The sequence below is a fragment of the Thamnophis sirtalis genome, unplaced genomic scaffold (assembly GCF_051295495.1).
Source record: "Thamnophis sirtalis isolate CommonGarterSnake01/CBP01778 unplaced genomic scaffold, rThaSir2_p1.2 scaffold_10, whole genome shotgun sequence".
Classification (NCBI taxonomy): domain Eukaryota; kingdom Metazoa; phylum Chordata; class Lepidosauria; order Squamata; family Natricidae; genus Thamnophis; species Thamnophis sirtalis.
In genome coordinates this window covers 29,617,840-29,639,890 of record NW_028261390.1, presented here as the reverse complement: position 1 = coordinate 29,639,890, position 22,051 = coordinate 29,617,840, and the positions used below count along the sequence as shown (strand labels likewise).

The window sequence follows — 22,051 nt, the reverse complement described above, 5'->3', positions numbered from 1 at the left end:
TTGTGAATGGTGGTGGTAATTTTCATACGCTATTTATTTTTATTATGAATGGGCCTTACATAAGCTAGAATTCATAATTTTTGGATAATTAAAGATGGGATTGCCAGATTTCTTTTGAGATTTTGGTTCTGGATTTCATGGAAATAAATGGCAAATTGAAGACAGTTACAAAAATGGAATCAATGACTGTGGCCGAATGAAGAGTTATTGAACAACTGATTTTTTTGCAATTCCTCTTCGGACATGGACAGGACTTGAAAGTGACCTCAAGTGCTCTAGACAATTGCTCCTCATGAGGAGACTACAAGACAATGATTTCTACTGGGTTTAGAGCTCTGGAAGATGAGGGAATAGTTATTTGAGCAAATTAAGTTGGCCTGCTTTTGAAAGGAAACTACCATATTTTTTGGAGTAAAGATGCACTGGAGTATAAGACGCTTTTTGGGGGAAAAAATAGGGGGAAAAATTCTGCCTACCAGATATTCATTTTTATTCCCATAACATCAGAAAAGCAAGCAAGCACAATAATATAATAAAACAACACTATTGCCACTTTTTCTTTCCCCATTTGGCTGAGGAAACTCTTAATAAGTTTAACTAGATGTTTGGGCATTCATCCAAAAGCACTTAACACCTAGTAAAAATGTAACAAAGCTGAATCAACAAACCAGCCAAGCCCTTGCCTGAAGGAAACCATTGAGAAAACTCAGATAGCCAATAGGAAAAAATCTTGCCCTGCCCTTAAAGGGATCTTCCGATTTTCCCTAACCCTAACCCTGTAGGCAAAGCCCAGAAGATCACTTCACTTGTTAACACCTCATTAGGGCTGAAAAAAACTTCTAAAAGGCTACATTTGGAGTATAAGAAGCACCCACATTTTTAGCCTCTTTTGGGGGGGAAGTGCGTCTTATACTCTAAAAATATGGTAAGTTTGCAAGTTTGGAAATTGCTTGTTAACAGTTTTTCAACTATTGTGGACTTTTGGATTGACAAATCTAATATCACTAGTGAATTTCCTTCAATCTTCAGTGAAAGAAGTTTTAAATAAAAATTTAAGAACTTCGAAACCTTTTAAAAAAAGAAACAGCTAAAGAAGGATGAGAACTTTGAATTTGGAAAATTCCAAAATCGATCAATAATCCAGACTGATTTGAAATTAAGTTTTTGGAAATAATTATAAGAATGATATTGAAAGAGATGCCACTACACGTTTGTACTATATATAAAAGAAATCAAGTGAGAATATAATTAAAAGAAATACTCAAATAATAAGACATGATAGTTCAGGATAATTTTCCTATGTTGGATTTACAAAAGACACATTTAAACTTTGAAGAATTTTGTGAGAAGAGACAAAGAGAAAATGAGAAGAAATAAATTATTTAAATGTGCTAAAATGAAAATTATTAAAAGTGGAGGGAAGGAATATAAAATTGGCTTATTTGAACAAGATTATATGTTTATGTTTGTGTGTGTGTATGTATGTATATGTATGCATGTATGTATGTATATATGTGTGCGTGTGTGTGTACGTACACACACACACACACACACACACACACACACACACAACATTACTAGAGCAAAGGACGTTGGTGATTGCAAGTCTGATTTTATTGGCTCCAGTAATCCACCCAGAAGCAACTTACAGCAAGAGGAACAAAAAGCACTCACCAACCTGAGGAAAGACAACATAATCATTCTCCCAGCAGACAAAGGTAATGCCACAGTGGTGATGAACATGTCTGACTACCAAGCCAAACTATTCAACCTACTCCAAGACCCCGCTTACAAACCTCTAAACACAGACCCCACCATCTACCTGGAAAAACCACCAAATCCAAAATAAAAGCCTCTCCCATCAGTGAAGAGATCCGGACAAAGAATCATCCCCAGAGAGAAATCTTCCAGATGCCCCAAACTGTATGGCCTCCCCAACATACACAAAGAAGGAACACCACTCAGACCCATAGTTGGCTCCATAGGCTCACTTCTACAGAATCTTGCCAAATTCCTTGCCAAACAACTCCAACCCTACGCAGAATCCATCACCTCACACGTATAAAACTCACTCCACTTCATAGAAAAAATAAAGAAACTAAACCTACAACCCAGTGACCTACTCATGAGCTTCAATGTCATATCCCTCTTCACCCAAGCGCCTATAAAAGAAGCCTTGACAGCTATCCAGAACAAACACAATCCCCCCAAACACATCCTGGACCTGACCAACCACTGCCTAACCAACACATACTTCATCCATAATGGACAAAGATACAAACTGATAGAATGAGCACCCATGGGATCACCCCTCTAACCCATCATCGCAAACTTATACATGGAATATTTTGAAACTAACGCCTTAGATAAATCTGAACACAAACCCAAACTCTGGCTTAGATATGTTGATGACACTTTTGTGATTTGGCCACATGGGAAAGAAAAACTGGACAACTTCCTCACACATCTCAACAGCCTACACCCCAAAATACAATTCACTATGGAAATAGAAGCAAACAACCAACTTCCTTTTCTGGACATCCTAATCTACAAAAAACCCAATGGCTCCCTAGGACACACCATCTACCAGAAAAAAACACACACCAACCGCTACTTAAACACATAATCCCATCATCACCCTGCACAGATCAACTCTGTAGCCAAGACTCTCATCTCCAGAACCAAACGCCAAGCCGACAAAGACCATCTGAAAACTGAATTACACACTTTCAGAAACATATTAATCTCCAACGGATTCCAAAGAAAAACAATTACCAACCTAATCCAAAGGGAGACTCCCCCAAAAAACCAAGACACAGAACAGGACAACGGCATCGCCCTCCTCCCTTACATCAAAGGCACCACAGATAAAATCAGCAAAATTCTCCACAAACACAATATCAAGACAGCCTTCAACGCTGACCAAAAAATAGCCAACATCTTAAGAAACCCCAAAGACAAGATCCAGCTAGAAAACCAAGGAGTCTATGAAATACCATGCAAAATCTGCCCTGCAACATACATAGGACAAACGAACAGGAGAATAAATGCACGCATTGCAGAACACAAGAACGCAGTAAGAAAAAAAGAAAAAACTTCCTCCCTTTTCCAGCACCTTAAAGCTGCAGGACATGAAATTAATTCTGAAGGAACCAAATTAATCTCCAAAACTGAACACTTTAACAAGAGAAAAATTATGGAAGCTATTGAAATAGAGAAACACCCCCACAACAGGAATAAACATGACGATGCCTCCTGCCTACCAGACATCTGGAAACCAGCCCTGGTAAACAAACGAGCCCCACCCACCACCCAGGCCGTTACAACACAAAGCAACAATGGACACACAGCCAGCACCAATCTACCAATCATGATACAGCCACACAGCCAATCAATCCACTTACTGAAACAACGCCAGCACTCCAAAACACCCCCACCAAGATTTATAGAAAGATGGCAGCTCCGACCACGTTTTAAGCCAAAAACTCCAGCCTGAAGATGGTGAGTGATACCTCGCCAAAACATTGTCAAGACAATCTCAATCTTACACAGGAAAAGATCTGAATGCAACAAGACCAGCATACCTACACCTGTGAAAATCTATGAAAACATGTGTGTGTGTGTGTGTGTGTGTGTGTTTGTGTGTATGAAGCCTTAATGGACTTTTGGTGATCGGGACTGAAATGTTACGTTTTGAGGATTTGTTTATAGATAAGATACAGGATATGGGAATTAGCAGTTCTTGTATTTTAAGAAAACAAGGTAGAAGATGGATATTTATATTATAGAAATTTTAAGTAGCAATGAATGTACTTTTGCATTTATATCTATTATTTTATGTACGCAAAAAGCTATATAATGAGTGATAGGTTCAGCAAAGTTTAAAAATAGGAAAAAAACCTATCAACAAGATACACCCGTGGAAGTATTTAGTGCCCATTTATAATAAAAAACATTTATGATATTGAACCTGACCTGTCAAGGTAAGTTGTTCAAACTAGATGCTGCCCCAAGAAGACCCAATATCTTGAATATCTACTAACCTAGTATCTTCTGTAGGTGACAGCAAGTAGCAAAAAAGTAAAATATAGCAAGCAGCAGTCTTTCATTATGCTTAGAAACCATTTTGGATAGTATTATGGATGCTAACAACAAGTATAAATAGCTATACCATAAGCTCCATTTTCTGTTTTTAAAGCAATTTAAAGGAATATAATACCTAGATAATCTGATTTTGACTATGCAAACTATTTCATTTTGCTTTCAAAATAGCTAAACAGCAAAACAGCTGCGAGAGCAATCTAAGAAGAAATTCCAAGAATTTTTCAAATCTGATAATCCAGATAGCAATGACATTGTCAATGCAGAACTGGAATGAGATGAATCTCAATTAGCCACTATCACAGGCTATTTCTCATCTGCACATTTTCTTCATAAAGTTCTTTATATTTGGACCCATATTTTGCAGCAAAAAGTCACAGATAAGTACTATTTGAAACATTTAATAGATCTATTGGTAATTGTTTTTCCAATAAGAATGAAATGTTTTTCACTTGCCAGAATTATCTCATATTAATTAAATAATTTTCAAATATGTACTATGTATAGTAGAAAAATCTGTAACACTTAATGCATAATAACATGACATCTTCAATAGCAAATGTCTAGAGAAAATTGAACAACTCTGCTGTTGTTTAAAACTGCCATGTGGATGAGGGAGTGAGACCCTTTACTTCATTCCCATATGGTCTGTTTTCTTGAAATCATTATCTTTCTTTTTTTTCCTTTTTAATTGGTTTTATTGCAATTTGTATCTTTTGATTGTTGTGAGCTGTTCAGAATTTCTGGAATTCAGGCAGAATATAAGTTTAATAATAAATACTGACTACAATAATCTAGAAATAATGTGGATAGTATACTTTCAAAAGTAATATTGTAATATATATTTGCAATTTGTATCATATCGTATTTGTAAATAGTGTATTTACAAAAGGTATGGAATAGCTTTCACTGATAAAGTGAAAGAACAATAGCATTTTATCTTTTTTCATTTAATTGCCCAAAATATGCTCTAGAGAATTTCTCTAACCCAAAAGCAATTTTTAGGTTGATTTTTTGTTGAAGATAATGAATCAAGTTCAATTCACAAGATCCCACATAGTAGTATTACTATTTGGTGAAACTTATTCCAAGAATCTATTTTAGATAAAGGAATATTAAAAGATAAATCGCAAAATGAATAATGAAGCTTTATTTAAATCAACATTCAGGAGAAATGAACGTATGAAATGTTGTTTCACATAATCATTGTCACTTTTAGGGCCTGAAATAAAATATGACATACTGTGACATACTGAGCTGAATATAAAACTACGTAATGTGTAGTCTTTTGCTCACTTTCTCTTCATCCATATGTAGGAGCAAATGCCTCATAAGACACGTTTAGCTTGTTAACTCTGTTTTCAGTGTTATGCACAATTCAAATAAAAGTTGAGACCATCACTGTGGTCAATTTTCACAAAATCTTTTCACTGCCTCATACATATCTAATAAGAAATAAAAATAGAATAAAATAAAATAAACTGATTCTACTGCACCTTACATTTGAGATGATTTTAAGAAAGCGGCTCATGTAATTCCTGCATGCAAAAATGCCACAAATCCTTTAGGATTATTTTTCAAATCAATAATCCAGAAAATTATGCTATATTTAGTATAACATCAATGTTACTTCCTTGCAAATGAATTCTGAGGCAGTGAGAAAAATATAAGCCACAAATAATAAATTCAAAAACAAAAAAAAATATCGGCAAACATAGGGCTAAAAATATTGGGGAGAAGGAAAACAGGAGCAACATTAAAAACTATTAATCCAACAGTCACTCAGAGAATTTTTTTTATTTTATTATAAAAAGTAAATTAGTCCCTGCAGATTTTTACTTGGTTACTTGTTGCCATCTATAGGGGCAGTGCTCATCTACATTTCAAGTCCATTGAGCCAATGCTGCCTGAAGAAATTTCCGCTGTCAAGAGGCCAGCATGACATCATAGAACACTTGTTATCTCCCCACCAAATTGATTCCTATTTATCTACTTGCATTTGCATGCTTTCAAATTGCTAAGTTGGCAGGAGTTGTGGCTAGAATGGCAACTCACCCTGTCATGTGGAGCTTGGGTCTTGAACCTGGGCTGCTGGCTTTCCAGCTGTAAAGCCTAGCAACCTAACCATTGAGTCAGCATTTAAAGAAGACCTGGGTAAATTGTTTTTAAGAGATATGTAATAAAAGTAAACATGGGTACCTCACACATTTCAAAAGGCAGAACAAACCAGGGGCAAGAATGCTTTGAAAAGGCGCTCAATGATGACCAAAAATGATGCTCTATGATTTAAAGGGCCTTCTCAATGGTCTCAGTATTGAAGACATCTATAACGGTGAAGGCATTTCATCAGGTATTTTGTTTCCCAAATTATATCTGTCCCTCCATGTTATAAGCAAGCCATACATGTGTTTCAGTAGCTAATTGGTATTCAATCTTTAGTGCTTCAACAGAAGTGTGTAACTGGGCACATGCACTGACTGTCACATTCAGAACTGCTGCCACTTCCAGATTAAGTGTTCTGCAGTAAGCCAAGTATGATGTTGCCATTACATGGATAATAGTAGGTATCTCCATCAGAAAATTCAGCTAGATTCCAAATTAGATTAATTGATTGATCAAAAGTCCCTGAATCTCCCTGTCATATTAATGCTTTATTATTACTAATTACTAATTTATAGCTGCAAGAAACTTGGATCTAATATGTTCAGTAAGATGGTTGCATTATAATTCAACAGAATATATTTCAAGATACATTAAATAATAAACTTATAAAAAACTATATTAAATTACTTGACCCTGGAAGAGCATCATTTCATTTAGTAAGTTAGCTTGCTAAAGACACGTAGGCAGCAAAGATTACTGCATATTTTTATTTTTATATGCACGTTTTTAAGAATTATAATTCCACACGATCGCCACAGTTCAGTGATTCGAAAAGGTTTATTTTCTGGGAAATGAGTGTTCATATATTAGATGGCATATTCCATAAGCTAAGTGACAGTTGTTTCCGTAGAAGACATTTTCCATGTGTTTCTATCTGCTTTTAATAAAGTACAGTTTCTCCTCATAGGTCTTATCTTTCTGATCTTTTTTTCCTGTTCTGTTGCCAAACTCTTTGTTCTTCAGCATCTGTTTGGTTCAGTTATAACTACTTTGAAGTTCTAATTTTAATTCAGAAAAGCCCAGTCAAAATTCTGTAATGAATTGAACCTAATTTTTAAAAATAGAAGCACAAACGTGAAAGCCTCAACAATTCTTTTGTGGTGCCATCTCATATACAGTAGTAGAAATTAGAATATCAGATATGTCAATAAGTAGTAATCAATGCTTTGTGGTCCTCGGCACAGCTGATATTCTAAAAGTATAACTGTTATTGATTTGTAACATGTAACTATTAATAACACAACAAATGAACAACAAATAACAAATCACCAAAGATGCTGGACAAGGACACTGCAGTTTCTTAGCAAGAGCTACACTTGAGTAGGTAATAACCCTATAGCTGAAAAAAATGGTACATGCAACAAGTAACAGAACATGATACTTGCACTCAGTTACAGATTAAAAAACTCAGAACAGAACTATAGACAGCCTGTCAAACTGATCATCAAAGCATCAGAAGATCTCTGGTCTTCAGAAACAGAATGTGGTTTTTTTATACATTACAATGGCTAATTGATGAAATACTTGTAACATGTTACCCGTGTAAGGGCATTTGCATAACCATCATTTCTCCCCATTTTCCTCTTTACCTTTTCAAATCCTATGTTAGTTTAATGCTTCAGAGATCTCCATGAAGTGACAGCTTACGCTTTTCGTAAAATTTTAATTGGAAGGTGTGCTACCAAATTCTTCCTCAGTTTTGGCTATCATAGACTAATAAGGCTACCTTTGTATAGTGCATATACTGTTTAACTCAGAATAACTCATTACACTGTGTTTGGGTTTCTAGTGGACTGACTCAGTCTTTGTGCAGTTCCATGATGGTATATCTGTTTGATATATGAGCTGATTTTATATCCAGTTAAAGTGGGGTTATATGAGACATCCCCAAAACTAGTTTGAATGCTATGACTCTACGAATCTTGTAAATGGATGGAATTTAAAATTTTTAAATATAAATTTCCCTATTTATGCTTGCTTTCTCCACACTAGCTGTACCACTAGATCTTTCAACAGGAAGGGAATCTTGAAGAAAACAAAACCACTGGTTTTTTTAGTGTTTCTTAAAGCATGGTCTGATGATTTTAGTGTTTGAAAATTATTTGCCAGCCTATATTGAAAAATAATACAATAATAAAATCCCATCAAACAATCATGAGATGCACTATCAAAAGGAAATAACTCATTTTTAATTGTTAGCACAGTAAATATCTATGAATATAATCAGTGCAAACAAAACCTCTATTGGGGTCCTTCATAACTTTTAAAAGTGGGAAGGCATCTTGAAAGAAAAAAGTTTAACAACCATTGCCCTATAAGAAGAGTGTGATTATTTTGCAGACAGACAGATCATGAATGTAATGATAGCTTCAACACAATGTAAGAATGTATATGTACTTTCTCATTAGCTTGATGAGTGGGTTTGAGAACTTAATTTTTGTCACAGGAATAGCTCAGGAGACAGCAGTGCTTACCATTTTTTTTCTTAAGAGTTAATATTGAGCAAATGTTAAAATAATTGTGGATCCTCCACTAACTTTTGAGTAAATATGGTGGCAGAGTTTCAGCCTATTTGCATCTACCTCAGACACTGTATTTGCTTTTCAATAAGACAGTTTTCTGTGAATGACCTTAATTTGCTTTAGCCATTGCAGTTGAGTTCATTTAAGCTGAAATGAACAAGTTTCAACTAGAGTTTAAAGAACAGAAAACTTTAAATGATATCAGAATTTATACTTAATTCTCAAATGATAGATTGAAGAATATGCTCTAAGAAAAAAGAAGCAAAGGTCAGAAAAAAGCCCCAAACTTTCATTTTAATTAGTAAAAATTAAATAGTTAATCTAATTATTCCCCATTTATTTAATCACGTTTATTTCACATTGAAACAATTTGATGACAACTTTGAGAAAGCTTAGAGTGGGCAGGGGTTTTAGGATCTGGAGAAGATCCTGGGATATTAGAATAGAATAATAGAGTTGGAAGGGACCTTGGAGATCTTCTAGTCCAACCCCCTGCTTAGGCAGGAAACCCTACAACACTTCAGACAAATGATTATCCAATATTCTAATGTACACTTTTGGCTTTCTAACTTCCAGGTATTTGAAGAACTGTAATATGTTTAGTAGCATAATTTATCCTAAATGTCATACAATAGATAAAACTTTCATTCCAATAATTTCAAAGAAAAATATTTTAAATGAAGTTACATTTAGCTGAAAATCTCAGCCAAGAATAAATCGATATGCATCCATGGGTGAACTGGCATCTAAATTCTGTTTAAGATATCTTCAAAACTTTAACTTTCAACTTGCATGGAGCAAGGGATGCGGCTCACCCTTCTAAGTTATGTTAAGTTATCTATCTATATACCATATTTTTTGAAGTATAAGACGCAACTTTTTCCTCTCAAAAAGAGGGTGAAAATCTGGGTGCATCTTATACACTGAATACAGCATTTTTGGCCTACTGAAACCCCACCCCCTTTGCAAAAATGGATGTGCAGAGGGTTTGGGAGGCTTGCAAAATGCTCCTGGGAACTGGGGACAGCAAAAATGAGCAAAAAACAGGCCGGTTCTTGCTCATTTTTGCTCCACCACAGTCCCAGGAGCACTCTACCAGCCTCCCAAAGCTCCGCAAACGCCCCCCCCTTTTTTGTTGCAAAAACCGAGGCATGCAGAGGGTTTGGGAGGCCTCAGAGTGCTAAAAATTTTTTTAAAGAAAAGATTACCTCCTCAAAATCATGATGCATATTATACTCCAGTGCGTCTTATAGTTCAAAAAATATCAGTGTAGCTCACTGATACAATGATAATCTCTTGTTTGACAATATCTAATTTACCCTGACTTATTCCTATGACAAGCCATGTGGCTATCTGATGTAACTCTGTACAACACAGACATTTGCTTATGTCACCAGTTGCCTCAGCAACTGGGATTCCTGATGACCTATTGTTGGGCTCCCTGTCTGACATGTTTGAGACTCTTTCCATAGAATTTTCTTGGTGACGTTTTTGTTGAAAAAACCATGTCTCTAAAGACATGGCCTGCGGGGTAATCTCTGTATTATCTGAAACAAACTGAAAATTTCTTTCAATTATTTAGGTCAGGAAGTTATAATATTAAAGCTTGCCAGAACACTAGCTCTTTTCTTTCCCAATTGAAGTCCATGGTTATATATACACGTGTGTGTGTGTGTGTGTGTATAAAGCTAGCTGTTACAACACAATGTGCAAATTGTTGTCTGAATTCAGCTGCTTCCCTTGACATGAGGCAGTGTTAAATGGAAGTGATGTACCACCGATCAATTAAGTTGAAGACGTATTAGCAAGAGCATCATTACAGCAATGATGGTTACTACTGTGACTCCCACTTCTCACAACTGTCATTGTTCCAACATAAGTACACTGAAGCAGTTTATAAAAAGAAAGAATGGAAGTGCCACCAAGATACATATATTAGTATTCTGTTTTCTCCAGTCTTTAATTTTCCATCTTGACAGATGCATTCTGAAAATAAATGTAGCCATTTATGGAGAAAATAATCTATCTACTATAGATCTTTTACTGCTATTAACAAAATTAATAAATCAGTAACTTTGTTATTAGGAAATTTACCAACTATATTACATGGTCCATGGGCTACTTAATATCTATCTTCCCAAGGAAAAAATAAAAACAACTTAGAAGAAATATAATAATAAATAATAAATCAAGCAGCTGATGACAGATTAATGGAATAAATAAATAAATTGAGCAAGTATGCCTTGAATAAAACCCAGGGCTTCTATATAATTAGAGAAGAATCATTTATAACAATTATGATTTGATTTCCATCAATGTGAATTTGAGATAATATATGGTGAAACTGTGGTTAAACTTTGGCTTTTAACAAAGAAAAGTTCTTTGCATCAAACTACTTCTAGTACAAAATAAAAGTCAGAATAATTTGCAAACATCTTTATATACATATATTTGAAGATTCACAGTTCAAGTTGGAAACCTTGTCAGACATCATTATTCTTGTGAAACTCAATGAAATTGTGAGGAGAAGATCAGGACAATGGGGATTGCTATAGTTGTATACCTTGTATTCCAAGATTGAATTCCAGGAGCAGGGAAAAGAGGGAACCTTAACTGAAATCCTGTCTGACAAGAAGATTGACTGATTTTCTGGTTTCACATAGATCTTGGATGGACAGATTGCACAGTGATCCATTTGCTGAGTTTGAGGAAGTCTATCCTAACTACCTGGCTTATCAGAATCTTCCTAATATCTATCTCTTCCCACTTACGACTATAAACAGGTTGCTTGTATCTTTCAATTTATATTGTTTTATTTGTTTACTAGTACGATTTGATAGCTTATTAGCAACCTTGACTATCACTAAGTGTTGCATCTTTTTATTCTTGATGAATGTATTTTATTCTCCTTATGTACACTGAGAGCATATGCACCAAAGACAAATTCCTTGTGTGTCCAATCACACTTGGCCAATAAAGAATTCTGTTCTATTCTGTTCTGTTCCATTCCATTCTATTCTAAGGGTTTGCTTGTAGAGATAATGCCCTGATTATTCCCCTGGCTTTTGAAGAGGTGTCTGGAAGGAACACGAGAGGCTCTTGCCCCAAAAACTTTATTGGTGAAGTGCTGAGCTTACTTACTATCTCCTTAGTAACTGGTGGGCTACTAAGAATTAGACTCATAGGATGCTGCATTAGCAGTGCAATACTGCAAGGTCTGTATCCCCTAAAATAGCAGATAAAGGAAGGTATGGAAGCAAATACTTTTCCTGTGCTGAATTCAAGATAATGGCCAGTGAGGCTCAGGCAGACCAGTGAGTGAATGCAAGCTTCCTCCCTTATTTTCCAGGATCATCAAGCTGCATCCAGTTCTATTCTATCCTGAAATACTTTTTAAATCCATTATTCAGCAATTATGATGGTATCTGGGCATGCTATGTAATCAGCCCATTATTTTACAGAATATATCAAGAACCATAGATAGTAAAAAACAAAATGAATAAATAAACAATAAAGTAGATTCATAGACCTGCTCTTTGTACATTATGACAGCAAAAGTATATTAATATAGTTTGGCCACAGGAATTGTCATTTAAATAAGCCTAATTATTTCCAACTATTTTCTTAGTATAACTTACTAATGAAAATGAAATCTAATCCCAACACTTCCTGATTTCACCTCTAGTGTCAATCTTCTCTATTATATATTGTCTTTCTCAACTGCCCATGAGATGAAAATGCAAATATGATATTCATAAAATGGCTACAGAATCATTTCAATTTCTTTCCTAACTTCAAAACAAACTTCCAGCCAAAACCTAAAATAGTGAATCCCGGTAGAAAAAGTAATTTAAAGTCTATGATTCATTATGTACAGAGAATGTTTTCAAAAGAATATGTAATATCAATATGTGGAGGGATTTAGCATCAACAAAATTTCAAGCAGGGCACTAGAAAAACTGGCTTGGGTAAAGCATGCATGTGCAACTGATTTAGTTTGATAAAGTACTTGGAAGGAATCTAAAAATATACATATTTTGTAATTAACAAAATTAGAGTGATTTAGAAAAAAGTAAACTCATTAATGACGTTCCTCAGCTCTTTGGGGACCCAAAGTTTAATTTAACAAGACAGAATGACTTCAATGGAATTGCTGTTTGATGAGGCTTCTTACCGTTGCAGCCAACCACATGATTTCTACATTCTTTCTTTTTTTAGTCTGAATATTTTGATGAAGATTTTCTAGTAATCCTTTTAAATCATTCTGGTCCTGAAAATGTGGTAGGCCTGAAAAGGAGAAGGAAGCAGTGATCATATTTCCCATTCATTAAAAAAGTAGCTACACAGTCCTTTCAAATGCATTATTTTCAAACAAAGGTATATCACTATTGATATATTGACTGACCCATAACTATGTTCATTAATATAGATACTACTATTTATGAGTTTCTTCTGAACTGCAAAGCACCCAGTGTTTGTGATTTGAATAAAAACTGGAAGCATTCCACAATAGAATTTATTTCTGTTTCCTCTCTGTAATCATTCCGAGTGCTGCTTTTCTGTAACTGCAGCAAAGGTGAATAAAAAACATTGCACCCTTGATGGGCAGGAGAAAGGGAGTCATGAGGAATTAAGAAAAAATAATAATAATAACAAAGATTTTAATTCAAATCACTGTCAAATGTAGGCTCTTTATAATAGTTTTATTACTACTGAGTTTTGTGGACATGGAGCTTTAATCAAAGAAATTATCTAAAAACTATAGAACACACCGACTATTCATTTCTAGAACACAGTAGCCCATGTTATAGTGATGATGACAATTCTTTTGATTGGGTTAGTTCAATCCTATCACAATATCTGAGACTTTCCTTCAAATAGTTGTAAGCCACTGTGTCTATCTCTTGTCTTTTGCTATCTTTCCTTCTATTTTTCTACGTTTGCTTTTGTTTTGTAAGAGGAAAAAAAGGAAAAATTATCTATCCTTCCATATTTGTGAAACTCTAAAAAGATAACTATATTGATATCTTGCCTCTTTTGAGTTCTTACCAAATGTGGGGTAAGGTAGGGTTTAAATAGATGAAGGTTTGAATTTCTATTTTATAAATTTAGGTTTTAAATGTAAGAAACAAAAACAAAAAGTAATCATATAACATTTGCCTTCTTAAGAAATCACACAGAAGTAGTATTTGCATGTTGACATTTTAGAAAATATATTAAAATTCAAAGCTGCAGGTTGTTTGGAAATCTAGGGACTGGTGTGGCTGGGATAAATATTGAATTAACATATTATTAACATCTAGTTCTAACCTACTGCAGTTATTTTTCTAGCTGTAATCAGAAAAAGTGCTTGATGTCTCAAATATTTTTGATTTTTCTAATTACAAAGATGAGTGTTTTAACGTGCAAAAAATGAGCAGCATTAGAACATTTTTTGATCATCTGTCATAGTTAAACGCAGGTTTAACCTCATTAGCATTAATTCCAGTAGCTCCAAGAGACTCAGCAAATAAAATCCCATAAATAACATTGTTATCAGCCAGAAAAGACAGGCTTGCATCTGTTCTGGAAATGCACTAAAATATTGATTAAAATCTATTATATCCTAGGGAGAAAGCAATTTTAAATAACAATAGCCTTCATGAAAATCCAGGGGGGGAAATGCTGCCGTGAACTAAAGATCACCTGAAATAAATAAATCCTTGTTGAATAGCAACAGTGATTTTAAGTCCCTCTTTTGAGGTCGTTTTATATTTTGATGGGAGGTATAATCAGGACTTAACCTGAACTAGGGATTTTCCAGGGTACAATGCGCAAATGCTTTTTCATTACAAGGACAAAGAAATAATAAGCAGCCCAAAAGTCAGTCTACAAAAATAGGAAATTATATTTTCCTCTATTTGCAGCATTTGGTCATAAAATAAAATGCATAATAGAAAGAGAAGAAAAGGAAATTTTGGGGCAAGGAACTGAATATTAACATGGAAACAGTTTAATACATGGAATACCTACATCAAATTACATTTGATGTTCTTGTACAATAAGTTTAAACATTTTTATATTAGATGTGATTCCACTCCAATTTTCCACACAGAATGCGGAGATAGGACTTTTAATTCTTCACTTACAAGCCACAGTTCTTATGAGTAAAATTTACTCTCATGAGATATTCAGCATACTTTGTTTCAAAGTGGCAAGGGGAGGAAGAGAAAGAAGAAACATTGGTTACATCCAGAAACCTTCCCTGAATGTGCAAATAGGGAGAGCAATCAGGGGAACTTAACATGGAGTTTGGTAGAAGGAATATGGGCATCCATTCCAATTACCCCTGAACAGAATGAAGACAGAAGGAACCCTTGTGGTGATGCAATACTTGAAGAGAATCTAAACAAACATTCCTGTGGTTCTACCAGAATAGAAGGCAAAATAACATAAAGAGAGAGGTTCTATTCTTGCACATACCAGGGAAGGTGAAAAGTTCCTGTACAGAATAAGAGAAGCAGAGAGAGAATTGAAAGCTGGAGTAGTTACTGGGGGAAAGTAAGGGAAATATGTTACCCAGTAAATCAAGAGAAATAGATGGTTTTCAGTGATGGAGTTCAAAGCCTTGTATCAGCTTCTTGCTCTTGAGGACACCCCATACCTAGCTTGATAAGTCTCATCAACCTAGTTTATCAGAACAAGGTGGAAAACACTTCAACCATGGAGTTGAAGAAAAACAAGTTTGAGAAAAGAGAAATGCTGTTGCAATGATGGGGGAATTCCCTGTGAAATGAACTGAAACTGCATTAAGACTATGCAGATTAATGTGACGTCATGGGAGGTGTGTTATCTTCCAGGTCCTTTATCCTGATTATGACAGACAAGTTGCTGTGTTTCCTTAATCAACAATATCTATTTCTTCCTAATAATTCATGTGATGATGGATGACAATGCCAATAGATACCGTAAACAGATCTGCCTAAATTATGAAGCCTGGGCAGGAAAGTGCTTCTGTTAATCCTTTTAATAGCAATAGCAGTAGAGGGTCAAGGCATGAGAAAAAAGAACAAGATCTTGTACTTGAGTGCCTTTTCTGGATTTATATTTTTCATACATACCTACATGAAAAAACTCTGGCAAAAGGTGGCCTACATCTCACAAAGCCTGGGAAGGATATATCTGGAAGAATGTTGGCTAGAGAATGATAGGTGTCAAAGGCTCAGAATTGAACATAATGCCAAAAAATGGGTTGAACAATACATAAGATAAGCATGAAAAAAAAACAGACTTAGAGATTGGTAGAAAACTACAATGGCAAGCTAGTAGAGTTAGTACAGTATAAGGAATTTCTACACAAATGCCAAGAAGAAGCAACGGTTGAAGAAGTAAAAGTAACTGGAATCTTGGGAGAAACGGATCATGCGATCCTTGAGTTCATGTTCAAGAGAAGGAAGAATAGAGAGAAGTCAAACCTTTATGCTAACTTTCAGAGAAGCAGATTTCAATGAACTGAGGTGGAAGGTAAGTCAAATCCAGTAGATTGCAATTCTGAAGGAGAAATATGTCTGGGAAGGATGGAAAGTTCTGTAAAACACAATGCTGAAACTGCAACAGCAAACAATTTATATTACAAAGAAAAATAAAGTCATCTACAGGTGTCAGTGTGGATATAGACAGATATTCTAAAATGCTGAAGAGAAAGGGAGATGTATAGGAAATAAAAGAAGAAACTTATAACAAAAGGGGGCTAGAAGCCAGTCACCAGAACATCACAGAATGAACTGCAGATGAACATTGTAGAATGAATTGAAACTTACAATATATATTACACCCACCATCTCAACAAACCCTCTTCTTGGTGGGGGGGGGGTGTTGTTGGGTGGCTGTGTTAGCAGTACTATGTTCAGGCGACTGGCAGAAACAGGACTTCAGCTGTTTAGATGTTGGGAGATTCCTGCCACTTGCTGATGATGAAGGGCCTCTGCTTGCTGCTATATGTGCAACCTAGAGACTGCTGCTTGGAGCTTGCCTTGGCAGCTTTCCAGAGCCGAGGTGGCGCAGTGGTTAAATGCAGCACTGCAGGCTACTTCAGCTGACTGCAGTTCGGCTGTTCAAATCTCACCAGCTCAGGGTTGACTCAGCCTTCCATCCTTCCGAGGTGGGTAAAACGAGGACCCGGATTGTTGTTGGGGGCAATATGCTGACTCTGTAAACCTCTTAGAGAGGGCTGAAAGCCCTATGAAGTGGTATATAAGTCTAACTGCTATTGCTATCTGAACGCCCATCCAGGATGTCGGAACTCTAGAGGTATTGTTATTGGCTAGGCAGGGAGGGAGTGAGGGAATAACAAATAGACACCATGGAGGACATTTTGCCTTCCTTTCTATTACTCCTGAAGATATTCTGGCTTTCAACGGCTGCTTGTAAATGTAATCATCTGTGATTTATTTGTTGATGAGAGGGCTGATCTGGCCTACATTACCCAGAACTTTTGGAGGCATGGTCATATGGATTTTAGGTGTGGCATCAGTTCAGACTCTGGAGCAGGAAATTGATGATTATCATCTAGAAAACTCCTTTAGTCTCATGAGCGGTGCAACATCGGCTGTCATATATGAGATATGTTCATTAAGTTGTGCTTGTTGCTATTGTACTAACTTCTCTGCTGCATAGCAACTTCCCAGACTGAGTTCACTGAATCCATTCTGGGTTAGGAGCAGAGTTCTCTAGTCCCCAACCTCGGGTCTATGGATCGACACTGGGTTGCGGCTTGCCAGAAACTGGGCCACACAAACAAGCGAAGCTCCATCTGTGGGATGCAGGCAACACGCGAAACCATGCCCCCTGCAGTCTGTGGACAACCTTTCTCCATTGAACCGGTCCCTAGTGCCCAAAAGGTTGGGGCCTCTGCTCTAGGCTTATAATTTTAGGGGAATTCAATCTACCTCCATTGGGAGTGTGGTCACCATGATAGCCACAGTACTATCCCAAGTCATCCAGTGGATACACACCATCTGCCGTAGCTGTGTCTTTTTCTTGGGTTGAACAACAATTACACAATCCCAGAAAATGGATACTGGACTTAAAAAAGATTCATAGACCTGCTCTTTGTACATAATGTCTGAATAAGCTCTTCTATCATTTAACTTAACTTGAGTTAAGAAAATGGTAACAGTGTGTACACTGGTGCTACTAAGAATTTTGTCATGTCCTGTTAATACACCCTAACTCTCACATGTTTTTCAATGGGATTGTTGAGCTACTATGGAAGTTATATAACTTAATGATTGTGTGATTAATATTTTATTGTCTTTGTTATACTTGGCTGGTAAAAATCAAAACAAACATGAAATAGAAAATTATTCACAATTAGAACCTATGAAGATATTATTTCACTATTATTCCATGTAAGCCTTCAGTCAGTTCCACCAATGTTGATGGGAAATTCTATTTCAAGTGAAAGAAATTTGGGAAACAGAAAGGGCAGTGTTTGCAATAAAATAATAAAAAACCCTGAAGTTTATTTTAAAAAAAGGCTCCGTAGAAACAATATTACCTTATGGTTTATGTAACAAATGTAACAAATTCAACATAATGAAATTCTATTAAAATGCTTACAATCAGGAGGCATTTTTTCCATTAATAACTTATAGTATTCTTTTAGCAATTCCAAATTTTCCTGGTTAAGGCTTTCTTGCAAGGAGGTATCCCCAAACCTAAAGAATCACAAAACATACATGGAAAAAATAAGAACAAAAATGGCATAAATGCAGTAATGAACATGTAAACACGATTCAATCAGAGAAACTGAACAATCTCAGCTTTATGTTTACTAATATGGGTTAATTATTTATAGCATTCTAAAGAAATGGTCTGTAGTATGTGTGTAGATCATATCTGTAACTCCTTAAACCAACCATAATATAAAATTGCCCTCACAATTTAAAGATCTTAAGAAAAAGGCTCTATAACAGGGGTGTCAAACTAGTGGCCTAAGGGTTGGATATGTCATGCACAGGGCACGTCCATCAGCTCCACAAAGGGAAAAATGTCATGAAACATCACATGATGGGAATGTGATGTGGCAAGTTTGACACCCATGCTATATAACATGGGTCATGGAAATAATCTGACGTCAGTATTTATAGTTTTGATTTTACTTTATCAGTTGAGATGGCATAGCTGCCCATTCTGATATTTACTGAATAGTAGACTTGAAACTGGAGGTATCACAACAAAAACAAATACCGTATTTTTCGGACTATAAGATGCACCGGTGTATAAGACGCACCAAGATTTCAAAGAGGTAAGTAAAAAAAAAAAGCTTTCATCCTCCCTGGCCCCCAGAACAACTGCAGGCTTCAGCAGTGCTGGGGTAAGGCAAAAATGCCCCCATTTTTCACCAAAATGGGGGCAATTTCCCTTCCCCCAGCCCTACTGAAGCCTGAAGAGTGTTTCTGGGGGGGTGGGGGAAGGCAAAACACCCGTTTTGGTGAAAAACAACCCATTTTTCACAAAAATGGGATGCGGGGGCAGGCTTTGGGAGGCCAAAAATGGCTGTATTCGGTATATAAGACGTACCAACATTTTCATGCTCTTTTAGGGGGGGGAAGGTGTGTCTTATACTCCAAAAAATAGGGTAATACCCTTGATTGAAAAATTGGTTGAGAATTGCTGGAAAGTCCTCAGTAAAGCATAGATTATGTCTGTGGAAATATTGATGGAATAAAGCTCCAATGTACAGTACTTCTGCCAGTTTTATGCAATGGTGGGTTCCAGATTCCAGTCTCTAACCATTACAAATATTATCTGTACTGTTTTATAGAGTGGATTTTTGGTCAAGGATCTATCAAATGAAGCCACACTGAAAAAGCCCTTCACCTACTCTTGATTGCTGTTGACTTGAAGTACATGTAATATCAGATTGTCTTTCTCAAACCAAGAGAGAATTGGTCTGAATGTATCATTATTTTTCCTATCCAGGAATAGCAGTAACAAATATTCTCTTGTTTAGGTGACTAAACAAGAGAATAAAACAGACAATTATAGTTGTTAAGCACATTACTGAGTTCTCTTGAAATACTTAGGGATTTTTAGTCAATGAGGATCTAACTGAAAATGAAATCTTTCCTGATATTATTTATTTATTGCAAATTCTGTCTATTCCTAGCCATCTTCTTCTGAATTAAGGTTGGAAGCAAGGTGGGTTAGCATGCAGTACTAATGCTATTCAAAGTAATTTTCTATGGAAGTATCAAATTATAGAAAAACCATTCAATTTACAGCAGCTAAATTCCAATTCTGACATGGCTGAAGAACACCTTGGCTTTACATTCTTTGGCCCAGTACAGAGTAGAGAGTCAGAGGATATGACCATATCCTATAAAAGCCATTCGTTGGATGTCATACCAGTCATACACAAAGTATGCTTTGTTTTGTTTTACCCTGGCCTAATGCTTTGTCTCAAAAAATGCACTCTAACCCTAACTTTATTTAGCTTTATTCTGCATTGAAAATCTTAATTTCACTATTCCTATATAGGATTGACAATTTTGACATTTATTTTTACATAGATTCTTTTCTTAGCACATTACAACAACACCTAGATTATTCTATTATTTTCTATTATGCATCTTGATTCTTTAAAGCATTTAAAATATTGAATTAAGCTGAAGATGAACAAATATTATTTCAGAAGTATTAAATTTTTTCATAATATATGCACTTAGTAAATGTCTAAATAGCTAAAAAAATCATTCTAATTTGATCAACCTTATCCATCACAGTCTATTAAAGAGACATTAAAATGGTTATTTCTTCAAATGTCCACTATTATCGATACAATGATAGCATTTACATTATGTGCATTCTTTATTTGTTCACTCAATCAAGAGCTTACAATCATGCTTTTTTGTCTGTCCTTCTCTGGAATAGTTTCTCATCAGTAATTTGGATGATTAAATCCCTGTGGATCTTTAGAAAATTGCTAAGCCTTGACTATGTTACCATGTTTGGGGAGAAGGGCTTTTACAACTCGCCCTCTGAATGAATAGCTCTTTTTTAATTGTTTGATTTCTGATGGAATTATGTGTATCTTAAAAGAGTTTATAATATTTTGGTTTACATTTTTGATGATAAAATATTTGTTTTAATCCTAATCTTGTAGTGGTAAATTGTACCTACATAGAAGAAGTTAATCGGAATGGCTACAAGTTGTCTATATTTAGCTGAAGATGTCAACATTTATTTGGACCTAAAAATGGAAAAATCTCTTCAGATACACTGTAGCTGACCAATCAGTTGCTGAAACACAAAGAGGAACTATTAGGCCAGACATGCTGTTCAGATAGAATATTGAGGAGATGGTCCTTTTCTCTCTCTCAAATGAGCTTGACTACTCCAGTCATAAACATGCACCACAGTTCCTGACGAGGATGTATCTTTCATGGGATGAGTTGTTCTAAAAAATGAAATAGTGCCTCTACAATTATGTAGCCAGTGGATTCTTGGTAGACATGAATAAATACTTAGTTTGCTTTATTAAAGTTATATATTCCCAATTATGTATTTGTTTCACTATTTTAATGTCAGTTTATGAATAGAAAAACCCAATATGCACACTTCGTAGATATTTTCCAATTTTCATTTCCTAATATATAGAATGTTATGTATTTTTAATGTGTATAATTTTGTGTGTGCGTGTGTATCAAAAAAAATTGAGTTTCAAACTGTATAGTTTCTGTAAAAACCAGTAAGTTCCAGGCTGCCTATAGAGTCTCCTGTAAACAGCTATAGTTTATATAGATATGAACAGAATGACTTTATCATTTCTCCTTTACTGTATCTTCTCCAGGTAAATTATCATATCCAATCATTTAATTATTTCATGGGATGTTAACATATGGGTAGTTTTTCTATCCATATATAAAACAACACATAACCCTGATGATTTACCTTTCTGCAAGTGTTTGTTGTTCATTGATTCCAACATTAAAGAGGACTGGATAGACATAGAGCAGTTTTCCATCTTTAATCTCTTGAGGAAGCAATTCAAACATCTTTTCTGGAAGCTTTATTTCTATTATATAATGTTCCCTATAAAAACAAAAAGACAAAACTAAATTTGAGTTGTTTCACTTTTTTAAAAAAAATAACTACATTTTCAATCTGTTTTACTCCCAGGCTGGTAGATAATAATATCTATATTTAAAGAGCAGGATGTTTTCTAATCTTTTCTAATTAAAAAAAAAATTGTAAAATCCATCAGGACACCCAATATCCCT

General features: G+C 35.4%; 1 protein-coding gene across 6 annotated transcripts in view; it reads right to left on the bottom strand.

The window, feature by feature from the left end:
- INPP4B (inositol polyphosphate-4-phosphatase type II B) overlaps positions 1-22,051 on the bottom strand; it is a 221,525-nt gene that overhangs the window by 19,638 nt on the left and 179,836 nt on the right. For all 6 annotated transcript variants that reach the window (XM_087724357.1, XM_087724358.1, XM_087724355.1 and 3 more), the window contains 3 exons: positions 21,723-21,863; positions 18,387-18,484; positions 12,961-13,073 (listed from right to left, as the gene is read on the bottom strand). In XM_087724357.1, the coding sequence (XP_087580483.1) occupies positions 12,961-13,073; positions 18,387-18,484; positions 21,723-21,863 (352 nt within the window). The remainder of the gene's footprint in view (positions 1-12,960; positions 13,074-18,386; positions 18,485-21,722; positions 21,864-22,051) is intronic.